At 37.7% G+C, this 26,191-nt stretch overlaps 1 protein-coding gene across 1 annotated transcript in view; it reads right to left on the reverse strand.

Annotated features, from left to right (window-relative positions):
• Nucleotides 1-25,097, reverse strand: part of UGGT2 (UDP-glucose glycoprotein glucosyltransferase 2) — an 85,989-nt gene extending 60,892 nt beyond the window's left edge. The window contains exons 1-10 of the mRNA XM_039381947.1: nt 24,936-25,097; nt 22,939-23,021; nt 15,206-15,336; nt 13,740-13,852; nt 9,369-9,543; nt 7,310-7,406; nt 6,175-6,256; nt 4,005-4,105; nt 972-1,071; nt 677-764 (exon numbers count right to left, since the gene is read on the reverse strand). Coding sequence (XP_039237881.1) covers nt 677-764; nt 972-1,071; nt 4,005-4,105; nt 6,175-6,256; nt 7,310-7,406; nt 9,369-9,543; nt 13,740-13,852; nt 15,206-15,336; nt 22,939-23,021; nt 24,936-25,093 — 1,128 coding nt within the window. The 5' untranslated portion in view covers nt 25,094-25,097. The remainder of the gene's footprint in view (nt 1-676; nt 765-971; nt 1,072-4,004; nt 4,106-6,174; nt 6,257-7,309; nt 7,407-9,368; nt 9,544-13,739; nt 13,853-15,205; nt 15,337-22,938; nt 23,022-24,935) is intronic.
• Nucleotides 25,098-26,191: the final 1,094 nt, after the last annotated feature.

The raw sequence follows: 26,191 nt of genomic DNA on the forward strand, positions 1-26,191 counted from the left end.
TGCCTTGAAGTTCAACATTATGTACACTTCCACTATCTCCTACTGGAAAGCTGAATTTTCTGATTGATAACCTGAACGTAAACTTATATCATACTACTTCATAATAATTATGCTTCAGGCATAATTATTTAAGGCATAATTAAAAGGCATTTTGCTTCCTTGAAACAAGATGTTACAATGGTAGCTTTTCCATTACAGTGTAGATTTTCTCTAACAGACAATCAGGGGTGACAATGAAACACTGTGATAATTAAACAAGAGTGGTAAAATGTGAAAGCACTCTGAGTTAAGAACCCTATTTAGCATCACATTTAATTCAGTATTCAAGCAAATATTGCTGATAGGATTACATGAAGAACTTACTAAGTATGAAGAAAAGCATTTCTCAATTATAATAAAATTGGCTTACAGGAAGAGTAATTTTTAATATTAGGACAGACAATATTGAGGCCACATCCATTTATTTAATATTTATCTTGATCTTCTATTAAGTAATCTCTTATGGAAGACAGATCTTCCCCAGTAAGAACGCTAACATACAGTAGCCAGGGCCCAATCTCCAAGCAATGCTGTGCTTAGAACTAATGTGTGTGGATCCCCCCTGAAGTTTATTAATACAATGTTGCCTCTTCCTACTGTGACTAGAATCTGCTAATTATTCAACAGAAATTTCCACCCGAGAAAATATCAATCCAGTAAAATCCGCAAGGACTACGCATTCAACCATAAGAGCCTGAAGAATTAGCATGTCTTCATGGCATCTCCTGCATCAGATAGGAAACATTTAAGAGATCAATCATGAGCTCTTCCTGGAGTCATCTCCTACTCAATTAAATTGCCTGGGATCTATCTAGCAAGCTGTCATACAGGAATATCTGACTGCGGGATTTGGATATAAATCTGTATTACTGTCATTAAATTCAAATGCAAACATGAAAACAGTTTTTGAAAAACAAGTTTAAGTATCATACCTGGCTCTTATTGGGAAGTTCTGAGCAATGTCTTTCATTACCTTTAAAGCATCATAAACAGGGGTAGACATAACTCGAGCAGCTGCTTGAAAACTAAGATCTGGCATAGGGGGAAATAAAAAACAAGATCACTGGAAATATCACTCTCAATCATTACTGCCTACAATCAGAAAACTGTTCTATATAAACACTCACTATTAATGTATTTTATGTTTCAATCAATGATTCAGCAAGAAGTAACATTATTAAGGTTGAAAAGATGGTCACTTGAAAGTTGGAATATTAAATTCAGGATTTTCTACAGAATTCTGCTTAACTTTCTTGAACATACACATTGTACGTGTAATTTCTAAATTTACAGAAACACACTGAAACAAACCCAGACCATTCATCACACAGTATTATGGTGTTATCACAAGGGTATCTCACACTCAAACCTAGATACAAACCAACCCACAGAAAACCAGAACTGCAGTAAAAAGTAAGATTTTTCCAGCTCCAGGACTTAACAAGATTTTCAGAGAACAGATATATTTAACATAGAAGGTTGCACTGAGCACGTGAATAGTACAGTTTTCAAAAGTAACAGCAATTTCACAGAAAGAAAATGGAGACTCGTGAAAGAAAGGTCAATCTGTCAAATATCAGGTTCTCCTAAGTGTCCAGCACAATTTTTAAAGGGATTTCATTTTACTCTCTATGCTTTTTCTCAGAATGAAGTAAATTTTCAGATTTCAGAACAGTTTAAAATTCATTTGTCTATGCACTAAAAAAACAATGATGGAATTCAGTTAGCTGTCTCCGGTGTCTAACTTGAGTGTGGCAAATTTTGGCATGTAAGAATAGGGAAAATCCAATTTTTGTACCAATGAGGTAAGACAATAATATACCAGGTGCTTCCATGTACCTTGGATACAGTCTGCTTAACTACCTCAGGGCAATAATGCTTCTTCTTCCTAATTTGCTAGTTAAGACACCTGAGCAGAAACTGAAAGCCTTGGATTATTGAGTTTGAGGAAAGCTGATGCCACATATTGTAAAAAGTGCTGGGCAGAAAATAATTGAGGATGCTGCCTACTAAAACTTTGCACCAACTTTTCAAAGTAATTAGGAATTAAAAAAAAAAAAGAAGGCTGAAGGAAAGTAAATAACATAGACTCTTAGTTTAGTCTGATAAAGTATACCTTGGCTGCAAAGAAAGGTGAGAGGTGGAATGTTAACTTGGTATTTCTTAATACTTATTAAAAAAAAGTATAAAAAGAGATTGCTCTTTTAAAAAGTACGTTTCAGATCCCTTTCAACAGGCACATAACTTGTCATCAGGTGAAGCAACACCCAGTTGCTGCTGTTACTACAGATAGTGATGTCTTACCCGTGGTGAACTTAAGAGCACATGCTTAAAATCCTTCACAAATTGTTAGTAAATTCCATTTTATGCTGAACAGCTAGAGTATGAATATTCAAACTGAGCCCAACTGACATCTTTTGACATTCTTGGTTATCTCTGGTTGGGGCTGTCACTTACCAACCTACCCTTGCAGCACCTTGACACAGCTGAGAGTGCAGTGTAAGGCACCTTGGGGAAAATGTACTTACTAATTACTTATCTAAAATATAAAAGCTCTTGAAAGACAACTCTTGAATGGTGTTTAGGTTAATTTATAAATAGAAGTATGCTCTATAGCTGAAGTAGTTTTGCTTAAATTTAGTTAAATTTTTACTTGGAAGCTAATTAAAGGAAATCAGAGAGAAGCTGAGCCATTAATTCAGCCAGTATAATTAGTCATTAAAAATGAACTAAAGAAAGCACCCTGTCATGTCAGCAGTAAGAGTATCAAAACAAGTGCACCATAAAAATTGGGGGCTGGAGACCCCCTGTCTAAGAAGACCCTGAATAACAGCCACTACAACTAAACAAACAGCATCACAAAGCTTAACTACTTTCAACACTAAGAACTGGTTTCTTGGGGGTTAGCACCAATTTCATGTTTTATTTATACAGCCATGACACCACAGAAAAGACCACCACTAAATAAAGACCTTGTACTGGCTTTTGAATGTGTATGTTAAAGGGATCGAAGTTTCACTTCTGCTTTAACATCAGCTGAGTGGTATTCAATAATGTAAACAAAATTAAATAGTCAAAAAGAGTAGTTTCTATTTACTTGCAAAGTAGGTTTCTCAGGAGAACTTAAAAGCAGTGTTTTTCAATTGTTTTTTATTCTGGACAAAGATAAATCCAGTAGTTGAAGTTCACACATAGAAGACTGCAAGTGAAATACAATTATCACAAATACCTAATATCAGACTGGACACTGCTAGCAAGCTCCATAACACCAGGGTCCCAAAAAGAAACTAAAGCTCAGCCTCCTTCACTGCAGTAGTATGAAAGCAAATCATTTTTGATCAGGTTGCCCTCTGAAATTGAAGAATGTAACAGGAAAATTTTTGTTGCCTAAACTTAAGTGTCATGACATTTTAGGGACCTGTATTAGAGTGGTTTATAATTTCATTCAAGCTACAGAATGTCCTGCAGGTCATCAACACAGAAGCTGTTGAGAAATCAGCTTATACAGATTTGTTGATTTGTTCTCCTTTTCTTCAGGAAAGCTTTTAAAAGCATGTTCTTCCATTTGATGTTACATTAAAAAATGTATCAATGTGAACTCCAGTACACTGATAAAAGTTAGAATTTATGAATTAAACAAACTGTCTTTAACATGTATTTCATCCTGACACAAGAGTCATACCTTTTGCCTGACCTCTAAAAAAAAAAATCTGAAACTAAATTTAATACCCAAGATTACACATCAGGAAAAAAAACAGGCATCTTATAAAATTACTTCAATGTTTGTTTATTTTCTACATAGAAGATACCAACACATGCCTTTTAAATACTTAATGTAATACAGCCTTTTTATGAAACTGTGTCTCTTTTTAAAAGATGCTTTTATTGTAATGTTAATACATGAACATAACAAAGGAAAATTAAATAGAGTATTGTGTTAGACCAGAAAAAAATACAATACATACCCTGTAGCTCCCAAACCTTCAGCGGTTCCATGTTGTTAGTAGTTTCAATTAGATGTTTTTTAAACTTTTTCAGGTTATTTTTCAGATCAGGATATATCTGCCTACAATAAAACATTTTCCTTTTAACAAAGGCAGAATCAATTACATCCATCAATGTTTGCTTTCACCCACAATATTGCTCACAGCTAATACTGTATCTTTAGGGTAACAATCAAGAATGAAAACTTGAATTCATTCTTAAAAAAAAAAAAAAAAGATTTGTGGTAAGAAAAGGTGATTACTGAGGACTAAAAATCAGTTAATTAGAGTCTTAAGAGTAGAATCATTTAGGTTGGAACAGACCTCTAAGATCATCAGAGCATCAAGTCAGACCATTAACCCAGCCCTGCCAAGTCCACTATTAAACCATGTTCCTCAGTGCCACATCTACCCAGGGATGGAGACTCAACCACTTCTCCAGGCAGCTTTTCCCAATGCCTAACAACCCTCTCCATGAGGAAATTCTTACTAAATACAAGGAGTTCAATTGTTTTGTAGTGATCTGCCTCAAAACCTGCCACATAAATTCTGAAGGAATAAATGAACTCAAAGATTAAACAGTATCAACACACAATACAGGTAACTGTGTAGTTTGTTTATTATAGCATAATGTATACCTAACTGTATATTAACTGTACTATACATTGACTGTAACTGTATGCAGAGTTTGTGGCATTACTTAGAAAAGATAAAGGCAAGACAATGTTGAGAACATCTGTTATAAATTAACATCGCTGACAAAATCAAGCTACTGAGCACACAAATCACTAGTCTGACCTGAAGAAGAGCATGGTACCCAAAAGCTTAGCTCTTTGTTTTGAAAAGATAATAGGGTAGTGTAAAGAAGTTCTGAGGGCAAACACTTCAGCCCGCTACAAGATATCCTTGAACAATCTCCATTAGATTTCTAAAGATTTTATGTCTTCTGCTTCCATTCATAACTATTTCACAGCTGAGAAAACTATAGTGTTTAGCATGGGTATACCTGAGGGACAATTTACAGACTGAAATATCTATTTCACCTCCCGTATGAAAGGGAGAAGAAAAAAAAAAAAGAGTCTAGAGACAATGTCAAAGAGTCTGAAGAATTATCTGACAGCTTCACAAACCAGTCACAGTGCAACATCAAGAAACTAAGTATAGCTAAACCTATCAGAATCCAAGAAGAAAAAAGCTCAGATAAAGATATGACAAGCATTTGGTATGACCTGCTGTGGAAGGTCTCTAATAACCAGGTGAAACAAGGGAGCCTGCAGATCTAGATGCACTTCTAACTCAATCTGTTTAAAAAAGGCAGGAAAGGGGATGGGCTCTCAAGAATTTAGACAGAATTAGATGCTCTGAACTCTGAGACTCACAGCTTAGTGACAATTATCTACAAACAAGTTTACTTTTTGCTTTCAGTGGTAAGAGACAGAATGACACTAGAGAAGACCCACAGTCTTGGTGTTTTTCCTGAATTAAAAACAATTCATGATTCTCTGCATGGATCTGTTACAGGAAAAGGGAAGCACTTTGGATGACTGAAACCATGAAATGTATCCGCAACTGAGGACTGGAAGGAGCCCTCAATAGGGTAACGTTCAATTTCATCTAACAGACTGAATTGAATTCTGTTCCTGCTGGAACAGAACACAAATTCACCAACTCCACAATAAGATAGCTATAATAAGCACATCTTCCACGAAATATCACTCCTATGAAATTAACTGCTATCCTTCTTAAAAAGACCTTATGTAGCTACAGCACATGGATTTGTGTTCATTGTGCAACTATTTGCATTTTAAAAACCAACATTTTGATTCTAAGTATCTTACCAACATGAAAACATGGTGTTCTGAGTTTTTGTGACTGCTATCCAGACAGATTTTTTTTTTATTTTAAAACGTTTACTGTATAGGTTCACAGAGAATTAGAAAACTACAAGGAATAAATTGGAATTCACAGAATAAACAACAGTTGCATCTTTACATTCAGAAGACATACCCCCCAAAAAAATCAGTATTTTCACCCAATAAAAAAATTTCCAACATAAATCTTACGTCTTCTACTAAAAAAGAAAAATATTAAAAAATTGGTTCGGGTTCCAGAAAAAAATGCAGACATTTAGTTAAAACTTGTATCAACTCACTTTAATTTGCCAAAGAGAAATCCTTGGACATCACTTTCCTCTTCCTCTTCCTCATCTTCCTCTTCTTTTGTCTCATTTGCTCCTGAACACATAGCACATGTAGACAACATAAGCCAAGAAAGTTACCGTTCTGTTATGTTCTTATGAATTATAAAGCAGTTAACAGAAACACACAATCAGAAAGTTGTCATTCCCAGACGTAATTTTAATTGGATTTATATTTGCACATTTTGGCATCAGAATTAATTACTTTACAAAACTTCACAACATCCAAATTAATTTTTAAATATGATTCATCCAATGGTAACATTTTTTATATAAATGAAATTGATATAGTTAAACAGTTCACTTCCCAAAACAGCCATTTCTCAGTTTTATTAAGTGATAAGATATAACTCTTATCAGCCAACTACTACCAAATTTACGCTTGAAAAGCCTGATGACTTTTAAGCGCATGAATCTCCAGCTGGAATTTGATGTAAGTCAGAGATCAGTTTCTTTACCTTTAAATGGTTAAACTATTTTTTGACATGACTCAAAGGTTTTTAAACCTTAGTCTTACCAAAGAGAGTTAACTTTCATTATATCTTGTAAACGTCCATGCAAAGCAATTTCTCTGTGTCAACATGCTATAGCTACCACTTCCTGTGGTAAATGCCTCATTTCAACATGTAATATACACTGCTCCCAATGCTACGACACATCACATCTTTCCTACAGGAGATTGTGAAAATATTTCCACATAAATTCAGAAAAAAAACCCCTCACCCCTGAAACACTAATGGGTAGATACTGTAGTCACCAGCATATGAGAGATGCCAACAAATATGAAGTAATTGAAGGAGAAAGATTAAGCAATTTTAAACTTACTGAAAGAAGACTGGGTTATGTTTTGAAGATCCAGAGAAAACAACAATTAGAGTTTAGATAATAAACTGTATCCTAAGCACAGATCTTTACAAATGTTCGCATGTATTTTGATGTCTTAGTTCCTAATACCTGAGATTTCCTTCTGTAGAAAGAAATTAAGCATAGCCTTCAAAACATTAATGACTGAAGATTGTACAAACCGAAGATTCTAACACATTTCAATCGTATCTCCAATGAGATATCAATAAATTAAAAAAGCACATACCTTTAACCTGCGTGTCATCTACTGCTTTATATTCTGTACTCTTTATTGCAAGTTCCACACTATATCCAGATAAATACATTTTCCTGGAACCTGGTTTCTGCTTGACGATATTATTTTAACAGAAGAAAAAATATAAGTTAAAAAGGTATTCATAGGAGATTAACAATATATAATACTGTAACTTTAAAATTTTATGATAGACATTACTTAAATTCATCTTTCAATTCAAAGTACAAGGCATATTGAGAGTCCACTGAGAAGGCCTGTAACAGAATGTGACAATCTCCTTTACCTCCTGCAGATCACAGAAAGGCTGTGATTTGTAGTCCCTTCACATAATACTCAAGAAGGACTAGAACAGGAAGAGCTCATAGCACTGTATACAACTATTGATACTTCACAGTTCACATTTTAAACTGCTATGAATTTCTTTCTAATGTTGCCAGACCTTCAGCATGTTAGGAAGCAATTCTCTAATTTTGCATCACACTGATTCTTTTAAAAAGTTTTGAGAAAACAGTTAATCAATTTCTGCAAGGCAGATTAAGACAACGTATTAAGAGTATCACTGCTAAAATCAAGTTGCCACTTTGTTAGAAACAAATAAGTACTTCTAACTTGGGAGTGGAAGTTTTAAATTCAATACTGTAATTACACAGAGAATATCTATATCTGAAAATGTGCCCTAATTTGCCCCAAATGGAAATGCCCTTTCCAAAATGCAATTTGCACACGCAGAGTAGCAATTTCTTAAAAGCCTTTCAGCTTTAGCTTGCAATTTCTAAGAATCATTCTGTACTGCGAATCCTCCAACCCACAAGTGAAAACCCAGCAGGGCTGGGGGTTTTCTCTGTCCATCCTCTAAGCAAATCTCAGTGCAGAGAGAGCACTGCACTCTGTAAGTAGTCTAGGTGATATTGGCAAAAAAAAAAGACAGCAGAGAGACCGTACCTCTTCTGTACTCAATGCTCCCTCTTCTGGCATTTAATGTAAAAAAGGAGGGAGGATCCGTCTCAGTGGGAACCAAAGAATAAAAATGGAGGTTGTGAGGAAGAAAGAAAAGGGGACAGAGATCTGAAGAGAGAAAAAGTGCAGGCAGGAAGACAACACACGTTTGGGGGGACCATAGTGCATAAGCCAGGCAGAGCAATGAGACATTTAATATGCAAGTAGGCATTTAATTGAAATAAAAGAGCATAAAAGAACATAAAGTTCGGTAAACCCACACAACTTACAATTCAAGACTGGCATCCTCAAATTCTCTATTTCATTACTATGAGCAAACAATTCAAAGTCATCCGCAAACTACGTAGCTCATCTCCCTGAAATGTGTGGTCTACATGAATCACAGCAAGCTCGCACTTCATCAGGTTATTCTCATATTTGTCACACTATTTAAGAGCTGTTCTTTGAACATAAATTACAAAAGCCTTCCAAAACCAAAACTGGGGACAATACAGTTCCATGTACTGGTATTTTATTTGCTTTGTTTCAGGGAGAAGAGTAAGTTAAGGAAAGAATTCAGAAATGTTATGTTTCAAATACTGACACTGTGGAATGCAAACATCAAAAAACTAGTCAATGACACTGACCGTGATAGCCCACACTGCTGTACTACAATGAACATACGAGATCATATTGAGCATTTATAAAAACATAAGTATAATTAATAATGTTTCAACTTCATTTTCTATTCTGCTTTCCATTTTTCTAGTTCTTGTTGTTATAATGTTCAGTCGGCTATACCAAAATTCACCCAAGATCTTTCTATGGTGTACTAAATCCAGACATAAAACCAAAAAAGAGGTATTTCAAGATCAATCAGTGATGCAAATAGTGCTTGCATGCAAGATTAGATAATATTATCATGCTTTCCCAGCTTCAAAATTTGTATTAAGTGAATCACTTCACCCAGAAAGTTTTAAAATTAGAGCATATATTGCACATCATGTAGGCAAATGCAAAAATAGATGCAGAAAATGTGTTTTGTCAAAAAGCAAGCAAAACAAAGACAGAATACTAACAGTTTACTGAAACATTGCTGATTTGAATTACATACCTGAACATAATGCCGGAGAACATAAACAATTTCCTCCTTTTGTGCCTTCTCAGACAAAATCTTGTGGAATTTGGCAAAGTCTTTTGTACCCATTTCTGCATACAGAACAACCACTGGGCCATCCTCTTTGACAGCTGGAAATTTATGGTCTCCTTTAAAAAGATATGGCCTGGGTCTGGTTTTAAAACAAATACTTGTGATATTACATAGTCAGAAAATAAATTAAAACAGTGGCAATTTTTCTACTTCATAATTGAAAAAAACAGTGAAGGCTTATATGCTAAAAGTATACAAGCCATGTTAAAATCATCACAAAATAATCATGATTGCTCACAGATGAACCTAGAACACCAAATTCACAAATTAAAATTATTTATAGTTGATGCTGACTTTTCAGTTTATTATACTTTAATATATTTTATCAAATTACCACACAAAGCAAATGAAAAGCATAGCACTTGGAGATTTTGTACAATAATCAGTAACAGCTTGAAGTTTTTAATTTGAATGATTCATTACATCTATTAGAAATGTACAGAGCAATCAGCGAGTAACAGAGTAGCACAGGGATATTCTGTGACATTTGAGAAAGCTGCTAACACACACGGAAACTAACTGGGGTTATACTACTTTAACACCATCAAGCTCTCTTAATTTAGCTAATTTTGCAAATTTTGACTGCCTGCCTACCCTCCTCACTGAAAACCATGACTAGAAAAGTTATACTGCAATGATTTCTTAGATGACTAAAAACATCTCTTGAATAAAACCTGGGAAAGATGGAGAAGTAACAGAGGATATCACTGAGCAATATACTCAAGGTGGTAATTATGGATGAGCACATTTCTTTTCAAAGCCTTTGCACAGCCACATTTGAAAATTATGAAACTTTAATCCAAAACACAATAAATGTGTGTAGTAGACACTCACTGAAAAGTCATACTAGAAAGGTGTGAGCAGAACTCCATACACACCAGTTTCTGTGATGCAAAGCTTAGGAATATCTTCAGTGTAAGAATCACAGAATAACATGCACTACAAAGGACCTTTGGAGGTAATCTGCTGCAAACTCTCACTCAAAGCAGGGACAATTTGTATCAGGTTACTCAGGGCCTTAACATCAACGTCCTATGCAAGTTCTGCAGGTATGCAACTACAGACTTCATTTGTAAGGCAGAAATAAAAGGAGGGGCCAAGTTCGAGAATTAACTTCGGCGTGTGTGGCCACGTGTCACAGAAATATCAGGCAAGCTTTGCCACTGCTATCACTGGATGAGGCTGACCAAGCAGGTGTCACCTGGGAGTCTAAAACAACTCCTGAATGAGTAAGCTCCGTTCAAGAACTGACCCAGATCTGCCCCAGTGAAAGCATTACATACAGGATGTGGCTTGTGCAACTTCCTTCTCATATCCAGAGAGACAAGAACTGTCACAGTCATTTTTAAGAGTGGAAAACCTAAAAGTTTCACTTTTCTTAACTAGCCTTAACCACCTTAACTAAGGTGGTTACCAAGTGCTGCCATGACCTTCTTGAACACTGACAGACTCAAAGAAAGTGTTTCACATGCTAATAAACATGCTTCACTAAAAAATTAAGTGCTGCAGTGAAATAACACTACATAGAGCTACCCTAATGACCTTGGATAGGAGAATTAAAGTGTTCAATCCTTGTAAATCCAAGATAAGCCTCTGTTCTCTGTTTCTCTTCAACACTGAATAGTAGTGCGAAGGAATTGATTCTCTTGCTCTTAGAGCTGAAAGCTAATTAATTTCCTGCCATAAGAGATTCTCATAAGAAGGTTGCCTGAAAAGCAAGGAAGAACAGCTGGGCTGACAAAAAATAGATAAAAAAAATTACATGGATGTGGAGTTCAGCACTTGCTAATCAGTCACTAGGATAGTACAGGCAACTATATGCTTTCCTAGACAGTTGCCAGGACAGGATGCAGAAGGAACATGATAGCAGACAGCAAACGCATGTACTGACAAACCTAAGGCACTGACTGTTTTGAACAAAATGTGACTCCAATTAATGCTTCTTCTCTTAGCAGCAACATCCCCACGGTCTTAGTATTGTGTTTTAGACAGTTTGCAAGATAAGAAATCCCATTTAACCACATGTCCTTCGACAGAGCCCTTGAGCAGCCCACTGCACTTTCACACAAAATACTCCCTATTAGAGCCAAGCAGTCCACTGCAACACAGCTGAAAGTGTAACAGGCAAAATCACAGTAGCTGCTACATAAAGGACTGTGTGAAGCAAAACCCTGATTTTGACAGGCAGAATATTTGGGCTCTCCTGGATCCAAAGGGCCCGAGACTTCCTGAATCTTGAGTTGAGCTGATGGATCCACATAAAACTATGCTGCAGTCTCTTCTTTCTCTTCCAGAGAGATTTGAAGCTATCAATCCAATATATAACTGGATATTGCTATATCAATATCAAATTAGAATATTTCTAGTGTCCTCATCCAAATGTGAACTTTAGGACACAACTGAAAGCATAGCTTAAACTGGCCTGGCTTAAGTAGAAGAGTCATGACAGACAGCAAATGAAACACAACAGAAAATAGTTTGAAATACAAAGAAATCAATAAATCATAATGATCTCTCTTCATACAGGATAGATAAAAAGAATGACTGGTTTAGAGGAACCAACAGCAAGATGGCACACTGTCTTATATATCATTTGTTCGCCATATAGAAAAGAAAGAACAGGAGCACAGCCTTATCTCTATCACCTAGGCTAAATATGTCCTGCAGAAGTGAAAAGTATCTGCTAAGCAGAGTACAAATGAAAATAATAGTGGAAACGATTACCTGAATATGTGAAGGTGAATGTGTTTTTCTCAAAGTCTAGCTCCAGGAACTCTAAATATTCGAGTGACACAACTACTTTTGGGGTGGAGAGGAGATGAAATTTATCAAGATTTTGTCCCTGCAACTCTAAAGGTTGTAATGTGACTGGTGCATGCAAAACTACCAAAAATACAAGACCAACCAATCAGAAAAAACTTCAATTTTGTTGCACATTCCTAAAGTTAATGATTTCCAGAAGTCTAACTCTCTCACTTCTGAATAAGTCAGGATTCTATTGTTTAGTACTGTGATTTTCCAGAATTTGGGAATAGTATCTCCAGAATGGAGAATGTGCTGAATCCAGTTAGCTGCTTTAAAAGATAATTATATTCAGACACTGTAATAAAATGTTAAGGTCTTACAATGCTTTAATGTACGATCACATTTGTACTATATTTTGGCTTTTATCTAAGAAAGTAAGAGACATTTGTTAGTAGACCATAATAGTTAAAAATGGGACATAGTAAAATAGACAATTGACTGTTTTTTCAAAAACCCCGACTATTGAATAAGTAAAAGACAATGATTTAGTAGGTTGTAACTGAATCAATAGACTTAGAATATACCATAAATCACATATGGGGAAGACAAAATTGTTCTCAGAAGCAACTAACCACAAAGAGACAAGTTTACAGGTTTTCAGTTTTTTTCCCCACAACTTATATTTGACAGAAAGCAAAATCCAAGAAATATACCCTACTAAATCATCTTTCAGCTCTGCCTATCTTCATGAAGTGGCTGAGGGTATGGGCACTAATGTATATTATGGTGACCTTGGCCACTGCAGGAAAAAAACCTCAAAGAAAAAAATGTTATACACAGGTCTTGAAAAAACACAAATTAATTCTTTTTTTTTTTTTTTTAAACAGAGATTAAATATTATGCTTTCATTATTTTGTTACTGTTATTTTGATAGCTTCTGCATATTTTAGTTCACAGGCCAAATTAATTCTGGGCTGATGCCCAGACTCCAGAAAGGCTTGATAAGTGCAAAGTCTAGCACAAGGTGAGGAAAGGTTATGCCAGCTGAGGCAGACTTCTCTTCTACTCCTGTGCCAAGCCCTTGCAATCTAGAAAACCTCAAGTGCAGTGGCGCTGACGATGTAGAAAGGTCTGTCAGGAGAGTACTGTCTCAGACACATGAAACTGTAAGTTTGTACAGAAAGTACACAGTAACTTAAACTTGACTATTCTGTATAAAAAAAACCAAAAAACCCTGAAGAAATACAAAATTATCCATGTGATTAGATGAGCAAAGCTCTATGATTTTATTTTAAAACCCTACTTCAATTCATAATTGATGAATTCTCTTAACATGAAGCGTTTAAAGTATTTCAAAATCAAAAGTAAGTCTTTTAAAATAACATATACTTTAAAAGGGTATGACTTTAAAGATCTAGTAAACTGGGCTTTATGAGCTTGGCATAAAATTTCAAAGTACTATGACTTTACATGCAATAATACATTTTCCTCTTTAGTAACCTATTTTTCCTCTTAAATCATTACATTTACCTCTTAGTAGCCTTCTTCAGCAGCTTTTTTATTTCATTAGTCTTACAGGTGTGCTTCTCATGGATAACCACAAATGCACTGCAGCCTTCTGGTGGAGGTTCATCAGCTGCAATCTAATATTTCAACAATTACACTCAACCAGAACACTTTGATTGCACTTCAACTTAAACTCACATCCCTTTGATTAAAATAACTCAACAGCTGCCATTAAGTTGTGTTTCCAATTAAGCCCATTCAAAATTGGGTACACGTAAAAAAAAAAAAAAGAAAAATACTAGAAGATTAAGACCTTATAACCTTTGTGAGATGTAGTCTATCAAATAGAGTCATACTCCAGAAAATACAAGTCCATTTAAGTTCTGTAAAGACAGGGCTGAGGAATCTCCTCCACTGGCTGAAATCACAGCCTGTACTCTGAGACATTTTTAATTTTAGTTGCTATCCGCAATCATGTTAATGTACAAAGATTAAATTTCTAAACCAATAAATCCCAAACAATTGATGTCAATTTTTGGTTTTCTCTCCTTCTCACCCCCTGTTTTTTTTTTTTAACTCTATTCAGCTATGTAAAGTGGGAATCATATGACTGCATGCCAATGAATCCAGATTCACATGCTGCAAAATAAAAGTCAAAAGACATGAGTCTGAGGTTATGATATTCCTCTAAAGAACACTTGCAAAGCCCCCTAACTTTATTATAGCTTATTACCTTTCAGAAAAATGGATTTTTTACTTTATCATGAAGATGGTATTGCTGAAAGGAGGAGGAGCAGTTTTAGGCTTAGAAGCAGAGTGAATTTATGTCCTCCCATCATGGCTGGGCTTCGCGAACGAAGATTTGGGAAGGCTCTATCCACATTTGTTGCAGGCACGCTGGTGGCTTATGAGGCCAATACGTGACAGACATGTCCGATTGCAAAAGGCACAGCAGAAAGACTCCTTAGATGGTGTATTCTGCAGAACACGGTTCTTTCTGCGTTGCCTTTTTTCCTCGAGGGTGATCCTGCGTGTGTTCTCAATGTCCTCCCACTCTTTTGTTAATAAACCAGGTACTTATTTAACTTATTTTTCAACTTTTCAAATACAAAAATCACAAGAGATGAGAAATCCACTACATAATAAATATAAATTACTTGAAGCTACAGGAAATGTCCTAATTTGGGTATGTCTGAATTCCTGTAGGATTATTTAAACCAATGCAAAAAATCCCCACAACTTGAGTTTTATAAAGTGATCAACTGCAAAAAATTGTACCCTGCAAGTAATGCTATCAATACAATTTAACATCAGTATTTATTCCTGTCAGTATAACCAGCTTATAAAACACCACCTCTGTGAACGGACCATGTTTGATTCCAAATAATATTGGCATATATTTTATTGAACTGTAACAATGAACATTCTCTACTCTGTAACCAAAATACCACATTTAATCATGTATCAAATACATCAGATAATACAGTCACCTGCTGAAACATCTGAACAGTTGGAGAATAAGCCCGTATGGAAAGTGCAAACTTCAACAGATTGATTTGCAAATTGGATAAAAATTGTCCTGCTTTTTTCAAGATTAAATTGTAATAGGAATACTCTGAATCTGTTGAAGAAAAAAAAAAGAAGACAAACTTTTAGTATTTAGCCACAAATGACGTGGTATATCTACCCACGCTACATAACAGGCAAACATTAATGCTAGCGCTGCTTGGCAGTTCAAAAATCTTGAATGTTGTCCACTGATAATTGCTTACTTTACTACCAATCTAAAGGTCTCATACAGCACAAATAGAAGAAAAGAGAGCTCAGCAGCACTAGTTAATATCTCAAATATTTTCAGCAATATATAAATCCACTCAATACAATAATGTCTCTTCTAAGATACATACGGAAAGCCCTGAATAGAATTTATTCCCTCATTTCTGTTTGTCAAGATTATGCCACCCTTTTAACAAAAATATTCAAGGTTGGTTACTTACTTTCAACCAGCATTATTTTACAAATAATTTCCTTGCATTTAGCCTTGAAACACTCCAACAATGCAGCTTACATAAATAAAATTCTTTGGGCTACTCTCACATAATCTGTTTCTCCCCTAAAAACACGTGATAAAGAAGAGTGTGAGAATGGATGTAACAGGTGAAGTACTTCCCTTCTCCCTGCATACCTTGTGTTTTCAAGGACAAGATCAGGTATCTAAGTAAGAAGGTAGGTGGATGGTGTCCAGGAATGACAGAAGTGATAATACAGAACATTGGTTGGAAAAAATTAGCCGTCATTTCTCATTCTAGAGGCATATTCAATTTTCATAACTAAGTACCTCCTATCCTCTCATTTTCCTTTTACAACCCTGTTGTGGTTGTCAAAAAATATTCTTTTGCTCTAAAGCCTCTAGTATCTCCTTTCTGCCTCCTTCTTCTTAAAACTCATTATTTAGAAAGGCTGAGTTTGCTGTAATTCACTAGGAAAAACCTAAGATTATAAAAGTATATAATCTGCATTTCAGGAAAGCTCCTTCCCATAAATTTTATAAGCCTGGTTCCAGCTGGGATAGAGTTAATTTTCTTCCTAGTAGCTGGTACAGGGCTGTGTTTTGGATTCAATATGAGAATAACATCGATAACACACTAGTGTTTTAGTTGTGGCCAAGTAGTGCTTACCCTACTCAAGGACTTTTCAGTTTCCCATGCTCTGCCAGCGAGGAGGTGCACAAGAAGCCAGAAGTGGGCATGGCCAGGAGAGGCTGACCCTAGCTGCCCAAAGGGCTATTCCATACCATAAAATGTCATGCTCCATTTATAAACTGAGGGGAGTTGGCCAGGAGCAGTGATCCTTGCTCAGGGATGGGCTGGACATAGGTTAGCGGGTGGTGAGCAACTATATTGTGCATCACTTGTCACAAGTTTTGTTCCTCTTTCCTCTTTTTCCTATTATTATATTTTACTTTATTTCTATTATTAAACTGTTCTTATCTCAACCCACAGGTTTCACCTTTCCCAACTCTCTTCCTTGTCCCACTGAAGGGACACAGAGAGCAGGCATGTGGTACTTCATTGCTGCCTGGAGTTAAACCATGACATATGATTATTACTGTCTTACATTAAATTCAAAGGATGAAAAACCCATCTCTTCTATGTTTTCTATACCTACACGTAGCCCTGGCAGAATTCAAATAGCAACAAAGCTGGTGAAGGCTCTAGAGTGCACGTCCTGCGAGGACCAGATGGTGGAGTTCGGCTGTTTAGCCTGGAGAAAAGGAGATTCAGGGATGACCTCATCACTCTCTACAGCTACATCAAAGGAGGATGTAGCCAGGTAGGGATTGGCCTCTTCTCCCAGGCAACCAGCAACAAGACAAAAGGAAATGGCCTCAAGCTATGCCAGGGGAGGTTCATGCTGGACATCAGGAAGAATTTCTTCACTGGGTGGTTAAGCACTGGAATGAGCTGCCCGGGGAGGTGGTAGAGTCACCATCCCTGAAGGTGTTCAAGAAATAACTGGACGTGGCACTTGGTGTTATGGTTGAGTTGGCAGAGTGGTGATTGGTCAAAGGTTGGACTCGATCTTGGAGGCCTTTTCCAACCTTAATGATTCTTTGATTCTAAATGAGATAACTTTGGCTTCACACATTCAAAACAATGAGTGTAAAAATTTGCAAGGGGCAAACCCTTCCAGATTGAAACGTTTTTTCAATAACTATATTTTCAAATTTTCTTCAAATTATCTCCACAAAAATAAAAATGAAATCCAAAATTTTTGCCTCTCCACTCAGCCCCAAATAACATCCTATTGAAGACAATGAAGAGCTATTAAATAGACAATTCTAACGATACCTCCTCAATAAAGTATTTTTACCTAGTCTTTAAATTCTTTGGCTTACAAATTCCAGCTGTGCTTTCACTGCTGTATTTAAAACAGTTTTTTTTTTCCTGGAAGATAATTATCATAATGATTTTAATAAGTAAAAAAAAAAAAGATAGTTATGTGCCTTCAAAAATGATTGTATAAAATTGACAAGGATACATTTACCAGATCATGCATCCACTCCTACTACTTCAACTTCTATTAATGCTGCTGGCTTCATTCAGAATACAACTGTACTTTAAACTTCAGCAGGACAAATTAAAGCACATGAAATGCTACATGATCCACATAATGCAAAAACAATTTTTTAAGTTTATTACATACACAGAATCACACAGAATATTCTGAGTTGGAAGGGACTCACAAGGATCATCGAGTCCACCTCTTAAGTGAATGGCCCATACAGGGATTGAACCCTGATCTTGGTGTTATTAGTACCATGCTCTAACCAACTGAGCCAATCTCAGTTAATGAGAACTATGGTTTCAGTTTTGCAAATTATTTTCACGGAGTATTGGATCCTTGAAACTTGATCATTACTTGCCCTCCAAGCTGCTTTTAACACTGTACTCTATGCCAAAGAGTAGAAGACAGAATAAATCTCTTAGAATGTTACAGGGAATCACAAAGTACCAGGTTTTTTTGGTTATAAAATCCTGCATGATAGCATATTACCAATAAATCATTAACGAAGTGGATTTAAAAATAAATGAGAACACATTAACAGGATACACCTCCAGATTTCAGACATCCGAATGCACATGTATGAGCTACGTATCTATAAAATTTCATTCCAGCCACGAGAGATAAAGCCAACAAAACCTCAAAAGCTATTTAGCTCACTCTAAAGATGCCTTAATTTGTCATCTGAATAGCTCTCTCAACTCTTGCAGCCAAATTGATTGACTACAGCAAGAACTGAACAGCTAGCTAAGCAGACTCACATTTAAATGTTGATTACTATCCACAATCTACAGCAGTATTTCATCACAGGTAAGTTAATAATAATTTAAAACAGACAACCAGGGCAGTACCAAAAGGAAAGGAAAAGTTTACACCACAGCTCCTCAGACCTCATGCACACACAGCACAAAATTAAGCAGAATATGCTGGTGACCCATATGAGAATTCAAACTACTGAGGCACAGGAGGTAGACAGAGTAAACCTAAGGGATGTAATCAATCAGAAAAACCACAGCATGCTGGGATCATTATTTTGATGGATAGAATATGGTGGTTGCTCCAACTGCATAGATGTGTATATCTGTATCCATAGATCAGCTAGGGAATTAGAGATGCCAGGTAATGGCAGTTCAGGCAATCACTGGCCAGTCAAATCTCTATGACATTTAAAATGCCTGTAGAGAGGGAATACTTCGTTTTATTGCATGATTAGTATAGAAGTGCTATGCTTGTGAAAATGATTCCTCTAGAATCTTTAAGGTTGATATGCACATAAAAATATTTATCTAATTTAGTGATATGTGAATAACGTGTAGTCTTTTAGATTACAACAAATAATTTGCAGGACTGTTGCTTATATGTAATATACTGCTATATTTTTTTCAGAGAAAGTTTCCCTAGAGAAAATATGTTTGTTTGTTGCTTTTGTTTTGGTCTGTAATATATATTTATGCTGAAAATTCAATATATAAAGCACTTGGGAAATCAGTAAACACTCAAGTGATAATTAGTCGGCAGGGAACTGGCTACTTACCTTCACTCTGTATTCATAAATTAACCTTTAGAGATATAAAAGCAGCAGCAAGTTTAAAATTACACATTTAGTGTTTAGTAACTGCTGGTTTTAATATGAAATTTTTGCAGCTTTGATTTCTTTATAACACACCTGCAGCCCAATATACCACCATCTGCATTTCTAAGTATTTCACAAGCCTGGCAGAAACTATGTTGCATATTAAGAGGACATAAACAAGCTGTCCATGCTACCTGAAGACCTCACTCTAATTTAATACAGTGTATCCCATCGCTAACTTTCGTTAGTGATGTTTTCCATAGGGTATAATCAAAATGATGCCCGAGTTGATCCGAGTTCATATTAAAAAAAAAAATGTTAAAACCATCAAATGCATCACCAGACTAAATGCTTTACCAAATTCCATGTATGTAATTCCTACCAAATCCTTTACATTGCTACATATATCATAGCTAAAGAGACTATTAATAGACATAATTTGCTGAGGCTGAATATTTTAAATGAACAAATTAACAACAGATGTTCATTTGATTATTCTAAATTTAAAACTACAAGTTCTGAGAACTGATAAAAAGACCAGATTGAAAATCATCCAAGGAATTATTTAAAAGAAAAAAGCCACCATATTCAGTTTTTTAAGTTGCCTTTTAGCTTTAATACTTCATGACTCTTCTAAAGTATGCTGGGATATAAATCTATCATCCAATTCTTCTATAAACCCAGATTTTAAGCTTCAAATATAGTAATTCTTCACCTTTTATGAAAATGTTTCTACTTTAAAAACCAACGTTTTTATTTCCTGCTTATTCATCCTATCTGGTCTTGGTATCACCCAGAGAAGAACTGAAAAGGCCATCAGGCCAACCAACCCTTTTTAAGCCAGATCCTTTTATCTGCTCAGGTAGTTGTTGTTACATCAGCTATAATGCATCATGAACATCCCCCTACGTCAATGTGTCCTGACATGCAACAGCTAAGACAGAACCCATTCCATAGCATATAGACAACACCTCCTCAGAGGTGAACTACTACACATCTCTCAGTAACTGTGCCACTCCAGTATTGCAGTACCAGATTCTTCATTCAAGCTGATCATTTTATTGTAAACCTACTGTAGAATTCCCTACTAAAAATGACTTAACTATTGCTGCATATATACGAAGCTCATATTATTTCCACCTTATACTTTGCATGTTGACTTTCAGTAAGACAATCTTAAGTTGGAAGAATCAATATTGATGTGATTCAGTCATTAAGTAACCACTTTGCTTTCCTCTAAAACTGAATCTTTCCTTCACATCCTGTTCATGAAGAGCATTGGTTTGCTTATATAAGACTACCCCAACTACAAACCAACTTTTAAGAAAGCCACTGGGTGCCAGAACTTCAAATTTTTCTGCATTATCAACACAGATGTGTGTTGGCCATAGTGATAAATATACACATCAATTCCTCAACATGTTTAATTAAAGTAATATTTTAGTACATCTCAAGGTTCCCCACCACCAGCATCTAACACTTCACTGGCATGACTGGTCATGGAGATCATCCTATTGGTAATTTAGTTATTCTTAATCACAGTTTATCCAGGTGAAGTAGGTATTTAATTAACAGCTGATTTCAACAGACACCTGTGTCACAAACAATAAACATCACTAAAATTTCAAATTCCTTGGGAAGTGTGTCCAAGCAAGCAGAAAAGAGATGGCTGATAAAAAAACTCTGACAGATCATCTAATACAGCAGTCTTGTCTCAAAGCAATAATAACTGCATCTAAACCACTCATAGAAAAAAAAGAATAATTCAAGTCAAAAGTGATTTCTGGAGGTCACCTCATCCAAACTGTTACTTAGAGATCTAATTCAAGGCTTGATTAGGCTGCTCAAGGCCTCATGCAGCAGAGTTTTGAGTACCTCCAAGAATGTAGATTCTGCAGCCTCCTGGGGCAGGCTGTTCCAGTGCCTACCCGACACTATGGCAGAAATATTTTCTGCCAAATTTCATGTTGCAACTTGTGCCCTTTGCTTTTTCTTCATACTGCTGTGTACCTTCAGGAAGGGTTTAGTTCCATCTTCTCTACACAATTCTATTAGAAAGCTGGAGATATGAGGTCTCTCCTTACTGTTCTCTTTCTCAGGTTCAATAAAACCCAGTTCTCTCAGCCTTTTCTCAGGAGTCTGCTCCAGCTCCCTAACCCTTGTGGGGATCCACTCCTATACTTCCTCCAATACTGAACTCTTGACTTTTAAAGGGGAGCCCCAACCTGGGCCCAGTATTCCAGACACAGTTTGTAATTTCCAAGTGCCCCATACAGGGGTCATTTTCCTTGACCTGCGGGCTACACTCTTGCTGGGGCAGCCTGGCATGTAGTTAGTCTTCTCAGGCATAAGAATATAATGCAACTGTTTACAAGGATCTCCAGGTCTGTTTCTCAAAGAAACTGCTTTTTGAGAGTAAGTGCCAAGATTACACTGTTGCTGAGTCTGTAAAGTGCCTTTGCTGAATTTCCCGATGTTTCTGTTCTCCTCTCTCTCCAGCCTGTAAAGGCCCCCCTAATGACACAGCCTTTTCTGTCAGCTTCTCAACTTCTGCCAGTGCTGAGCACTCAAAGACCATTTTCACATTGATACCACAAATTTTTAACTTTTATTCAGTCGGTCACAATTGTCGAAACACATTGTTTCTCAAGTTCTCTCTCCCCTATACAGCATTTTTCACGTACCTTCATTTCTCACTGCCATTTTCTACATGATCTTTCTGCAATTTGTTAGCTTTTAACTACTGATTTAACATTCAATTTCCCTGAAGTCTCTTCCACAAGTGGTGTTAGGTCCTCACACTCATGCCTGAAGTGTTGTACTATTCTGAAGTAAAGAGCAAAATGAAGCAGCCTCATCTTGTTTTGACACTTTTTTTCACCTTGTTCATCTGTTGACCTACCAAGTGGGTCTAATACTGACCGACCTGGTGTAAAGCCGTCGGTAGGTTTCTCGATTTTTCATTACCATGGACATTTCTAGTAAACTGCTCTCCAAGGTATCTTCTCAGGTGGCTTTTTATGCTTCTTTTATGCTTTGTTCTTCTCTCCAAATTTCTAACAATATTCATTTGTCTAATCATGCAAGGTATTTTTAATCCTATTTTGTCAGTGATAAAACTTTATTCTAAAACACCTGTATTGATGCTAGAAAACTGTATTGATGCTAGAAAACAGTCTCTATACCATCTACAAGTATTACGCCTTTTCTGGTAACTCTTTTAATTTTTTCCTTTAGTTATTTGTAGGATTCTCTCCCCTACAAGCATCCACCTTAGAGAAAACAGGAAGTCTCAATATCCTATAAGCTCTTGCTGAGTCACATACTCAGATAGGTATCTTTAATCTTTACACTTCTGTTCCATATTGTAAGTTTAGTTCATCTTGTGTTTGTTTTTTTTTTTTTTTAACTCCTCTACAAGTATTGTTCTCAAGGATATGCTACAACTCTCTGAAAGAAAACTATCTAATAAGCAATAATGGAAGAGTTAGGCTTGACCTGCCTGGAACCAGTTAATGTGTTCTGTCTCAAAGCTAAATACAGTGCAAGATAATGTATTAAAAACTAGCATGTTGTTTAACTTACCTCCTTGCTTATAAACTGTTAATTCCCGTACAGTTTCCAAGAACTGCCAAAACTTCTCATTACCATCTTCTGCAATGAATTCACTGTTAAAAAATAAAAATGAATTGTCTACAGGTTGACTTTGTCCAAAGATGTAACACAGTAAAAACCTTCAGTTGTTTAAAATAATAAATATCCAGCAGCAACCAAGTGTTACATATTCAATAACCTTCTAACATCTCTGTAGCATAAAACACTGAACAGAGGTGTACTTTGGTTAAAAGAGATTTTGAACAAAGTACTACCATCCAAAGTCAACAATGAGAGCTGTAAAACAGGCAGACTATTCTCTTGATACAGAAAACCCCCAAATTTTTCACTTTATTTTTCCACAGCTACTCCAATATACAGTTATAAATAAAATCACTTCACTAAGCAAGCTTTATTTAATAGTGGCTAAATACACAAATAAGAACATACACTCTGTCAGGTTATAGTTTTTCATTACATTACAGGCTTTCATCAATGGCAATGTCTACTTTGCTTTGCAGGGGGGAGATCCTCAATTTCTGAAATGGCTTAATTCTTACAGAGCATAAAAGATAAAGTTTGCTCTATTCCAAATACCATTCTTTCATTTTTTAATTTCAAACTGAAAGAGGTGAAATTTAGGTGAGATATACTGAAGAAATTCTTTATTCTTAGGGCAGTAAGGCACTGGAACAAGTTACCCAGAGAAGCTGAGGATGCCCCATTCCTGGAAGTATTTAAGGCCATCTTGGATGGGGTTTCGAGCAACCTGGTCTAGTGAAAGGTGTTCCTGCCCACGGCGGGGAGGCTGGAACTAGATCTTTATCTGAAGGTCCCTTCCAACCCAAACCATTCTGTGATTCTACAATTTACTGGTAACGCTTTTTAAGTTTTTTTCCTTAAGGTAACATCAGTTGCTTATTTTCCCTCTGCTTATGTCTGCCAAAAACTTCCACCTGGTAGCATGACTGAATTGTTTTCTAATCTTTACTTTGGAAGTTTGCCCCTCCTTTGATTACAGAAGCTTGCAGCTCTCCCTTTCATGGGAGTTCTCTGAACAGCAGCAAATAAGTTTAAAACCAAAACAAATTTAAAGCAAACAGGCAGGGAAGTCTCAAACACATAAAACTGTGTTCACTTCCTATTGTGAATCACAGAACGATTTGGGTTTGGAAGGGACCTTAAAGATCATCTAGTTCCAACCCCGCTGCCGTGGGCAAGAACACCTTCTGCTAGACCAGGCTGCTCAAAGCCCCATCCAGCCTGGCCTTGAACACTTCCGAGGATGGAGCATCCACAGCCTCTCTGGACAACCTGTTTCAATGCCTCACAGTAAAGAATTTCTTGCTTCTATATAATCTAAACACACCCTCTTTCAGTTTGAATTCATTATCCCTTGTTGTGTCAACTTCTAAAAAGTTCCTCTCCGTCTTTCCTGTAGGCCCCCTTCAGGTACTGGAAGGCCACAATTAGTTCACCCTGAACACTTCTCTTCTCCAGGCTGAAACTATTATTACAAGTTAACAATACCCTTTTTTAAAAAAAATGTTTTACTACTACAGCTCCACATGTTCACAATACCTTTAAAATTATTTAATGAAGGGTGAGATGGAAGAGATTCTGTTACTCAGTGGAAGACAGTGATTGTGTACATTGGCTCATTACATTTCCTCAACCTAAAGACCTGCAAAACGTCTGAGCAGGCTACAAACGAAGCCGCTTGCACAGCGCACTCGAAGCGCGGGACTCTGCCCGCACCATCCACACCGTTTTACGAGGGGAGAAAACAGTTCAGCCTTACACCCAAGGAGTACTGTAACACACCCTCCGACTGGGAGAAACGCGGCCATCCCCCTCTGACAGCCGGCCTTCCCGCTCAGCGGAGGGAAAAGGGGGTCCCCTCCCTCGTCCTGCCCCCCAGGAGACAGCCGGGGCAGGAACCGCAGCTGGGAGGAAGAGGAGGAGAAGGAGGAGGAGGCTGCACGCACCTCGCCTCCAGCAGCAGCGGGGTCGCCGGCCACTTCGCCGCCAGCCGAGCGGTCACGGGCTGTGAGGAGGAGGCTGGAGCGGTGCCGCAGAGGCTCGGCCGGGCGCACAGCAGGGCAAGCAGGAGCAAGAGCGCCAGCGGCAGCGCCCGGCCCGCCATGAAGAGCAGCAGCCACTCAGCGGTGCCCACAGCAAAGTCCCACACGGCCCTCGCCTCTGCCCCGCCCACACGGCCGTGCCGCGCTCCTACTGGCTGCGCTGCGGCCTCGCTGTTGGACCATTGGTCAGCCCCGAGGCCAATCAGCGCCTGACGGCACATAAATAGCGGGGCTGCCCAGGCCGGCGCGATGACACGCGGCGCTGGGGGTGGCGAGCGGGCGGCGCTCCGCGGGGCCGGAGAGGGGGCGCAAGCGCGGGAGCGGCGTTACCTCCCCCCGCCCTGAGGCGGACACTGTTGTCGACCCGCTCCCGCGGCAGTGCTCTTGTTTCCTTATTTTTCGGGTTGTTTTATGGAAGTGTGGTCTTCGCGAGGGGTGCACTTAGGTTTGACTGCGGTACGCACCGTGGGGTATAGCGGCGGTGGCTGCAGGCAGCTGAGGAGTGACACGACGGTGTTGTCCACGGAACAGCAGCTGCCTGCCCTGGCGCTCCCCAAACCTCCTAGTACCGCTGCCTGGACTGGGTCCCAAAGGGCTATTTTCCCTCAGCCTTCACCAGGCTGAAAAAAAAATCACAGAATCACTGAATTGACAGGGTTGGAAGGGACATCTGAAGATCGTCTAGTCCATCCCCCGGAAAGGCAGAGTCCGCTAGAGAAGGTTAACCTGGAATGCATCCAGGTGGGTTTTGAATGTCAGCAGAGAGGGAGAGTTCACGACCACCGTGGGAAACCTGTTCCAGTGCTCTGCCACCCTCAATGTAAAGAAGTTCCTCCTCATTTTGAGGTGGAGCTTCTTGTGTTTTAGTTTATGGGCATTGCTCCTTGTCCTGTTGGTGGGCACCACTGGAAAGAAGCTGGCACTATCAGCTTGGCAGCTGCCTTTGAGATATTTATATGCATTTACAAGATCCCCTCTCAGTCTTTTCCAGGCTGAACATGCCCAGCTCTCAGTCTCTCGTAAGAGAGATGCTCCACACCCCTAATCATCTTTGTGGCTCTCTGCTGGACCCTCTCCATTAGCTCCTTGACTCTCTTGTACTGAGGAACCCAGAACTGGACACCATACTCCAGATGATGCAAAAATGGTAATAAAGATCT

Source organism: Pipra filicauda, unplaced genomic scaffold (genome assembly GCF_003945595.2).
Source record: "Pipra filicauda isolate LSUMZ 115617 unplaced genomic scaffold, ASM394559v2 scaffold24_size8852520_pilon, whole genome shotgun sequence".
Classification (NCBI taxonomy): Eukaryota; Metazoa; Chordata; class Aves; order Passeriformes; family Pipridae; genus Pipra; species Pipra filicauda.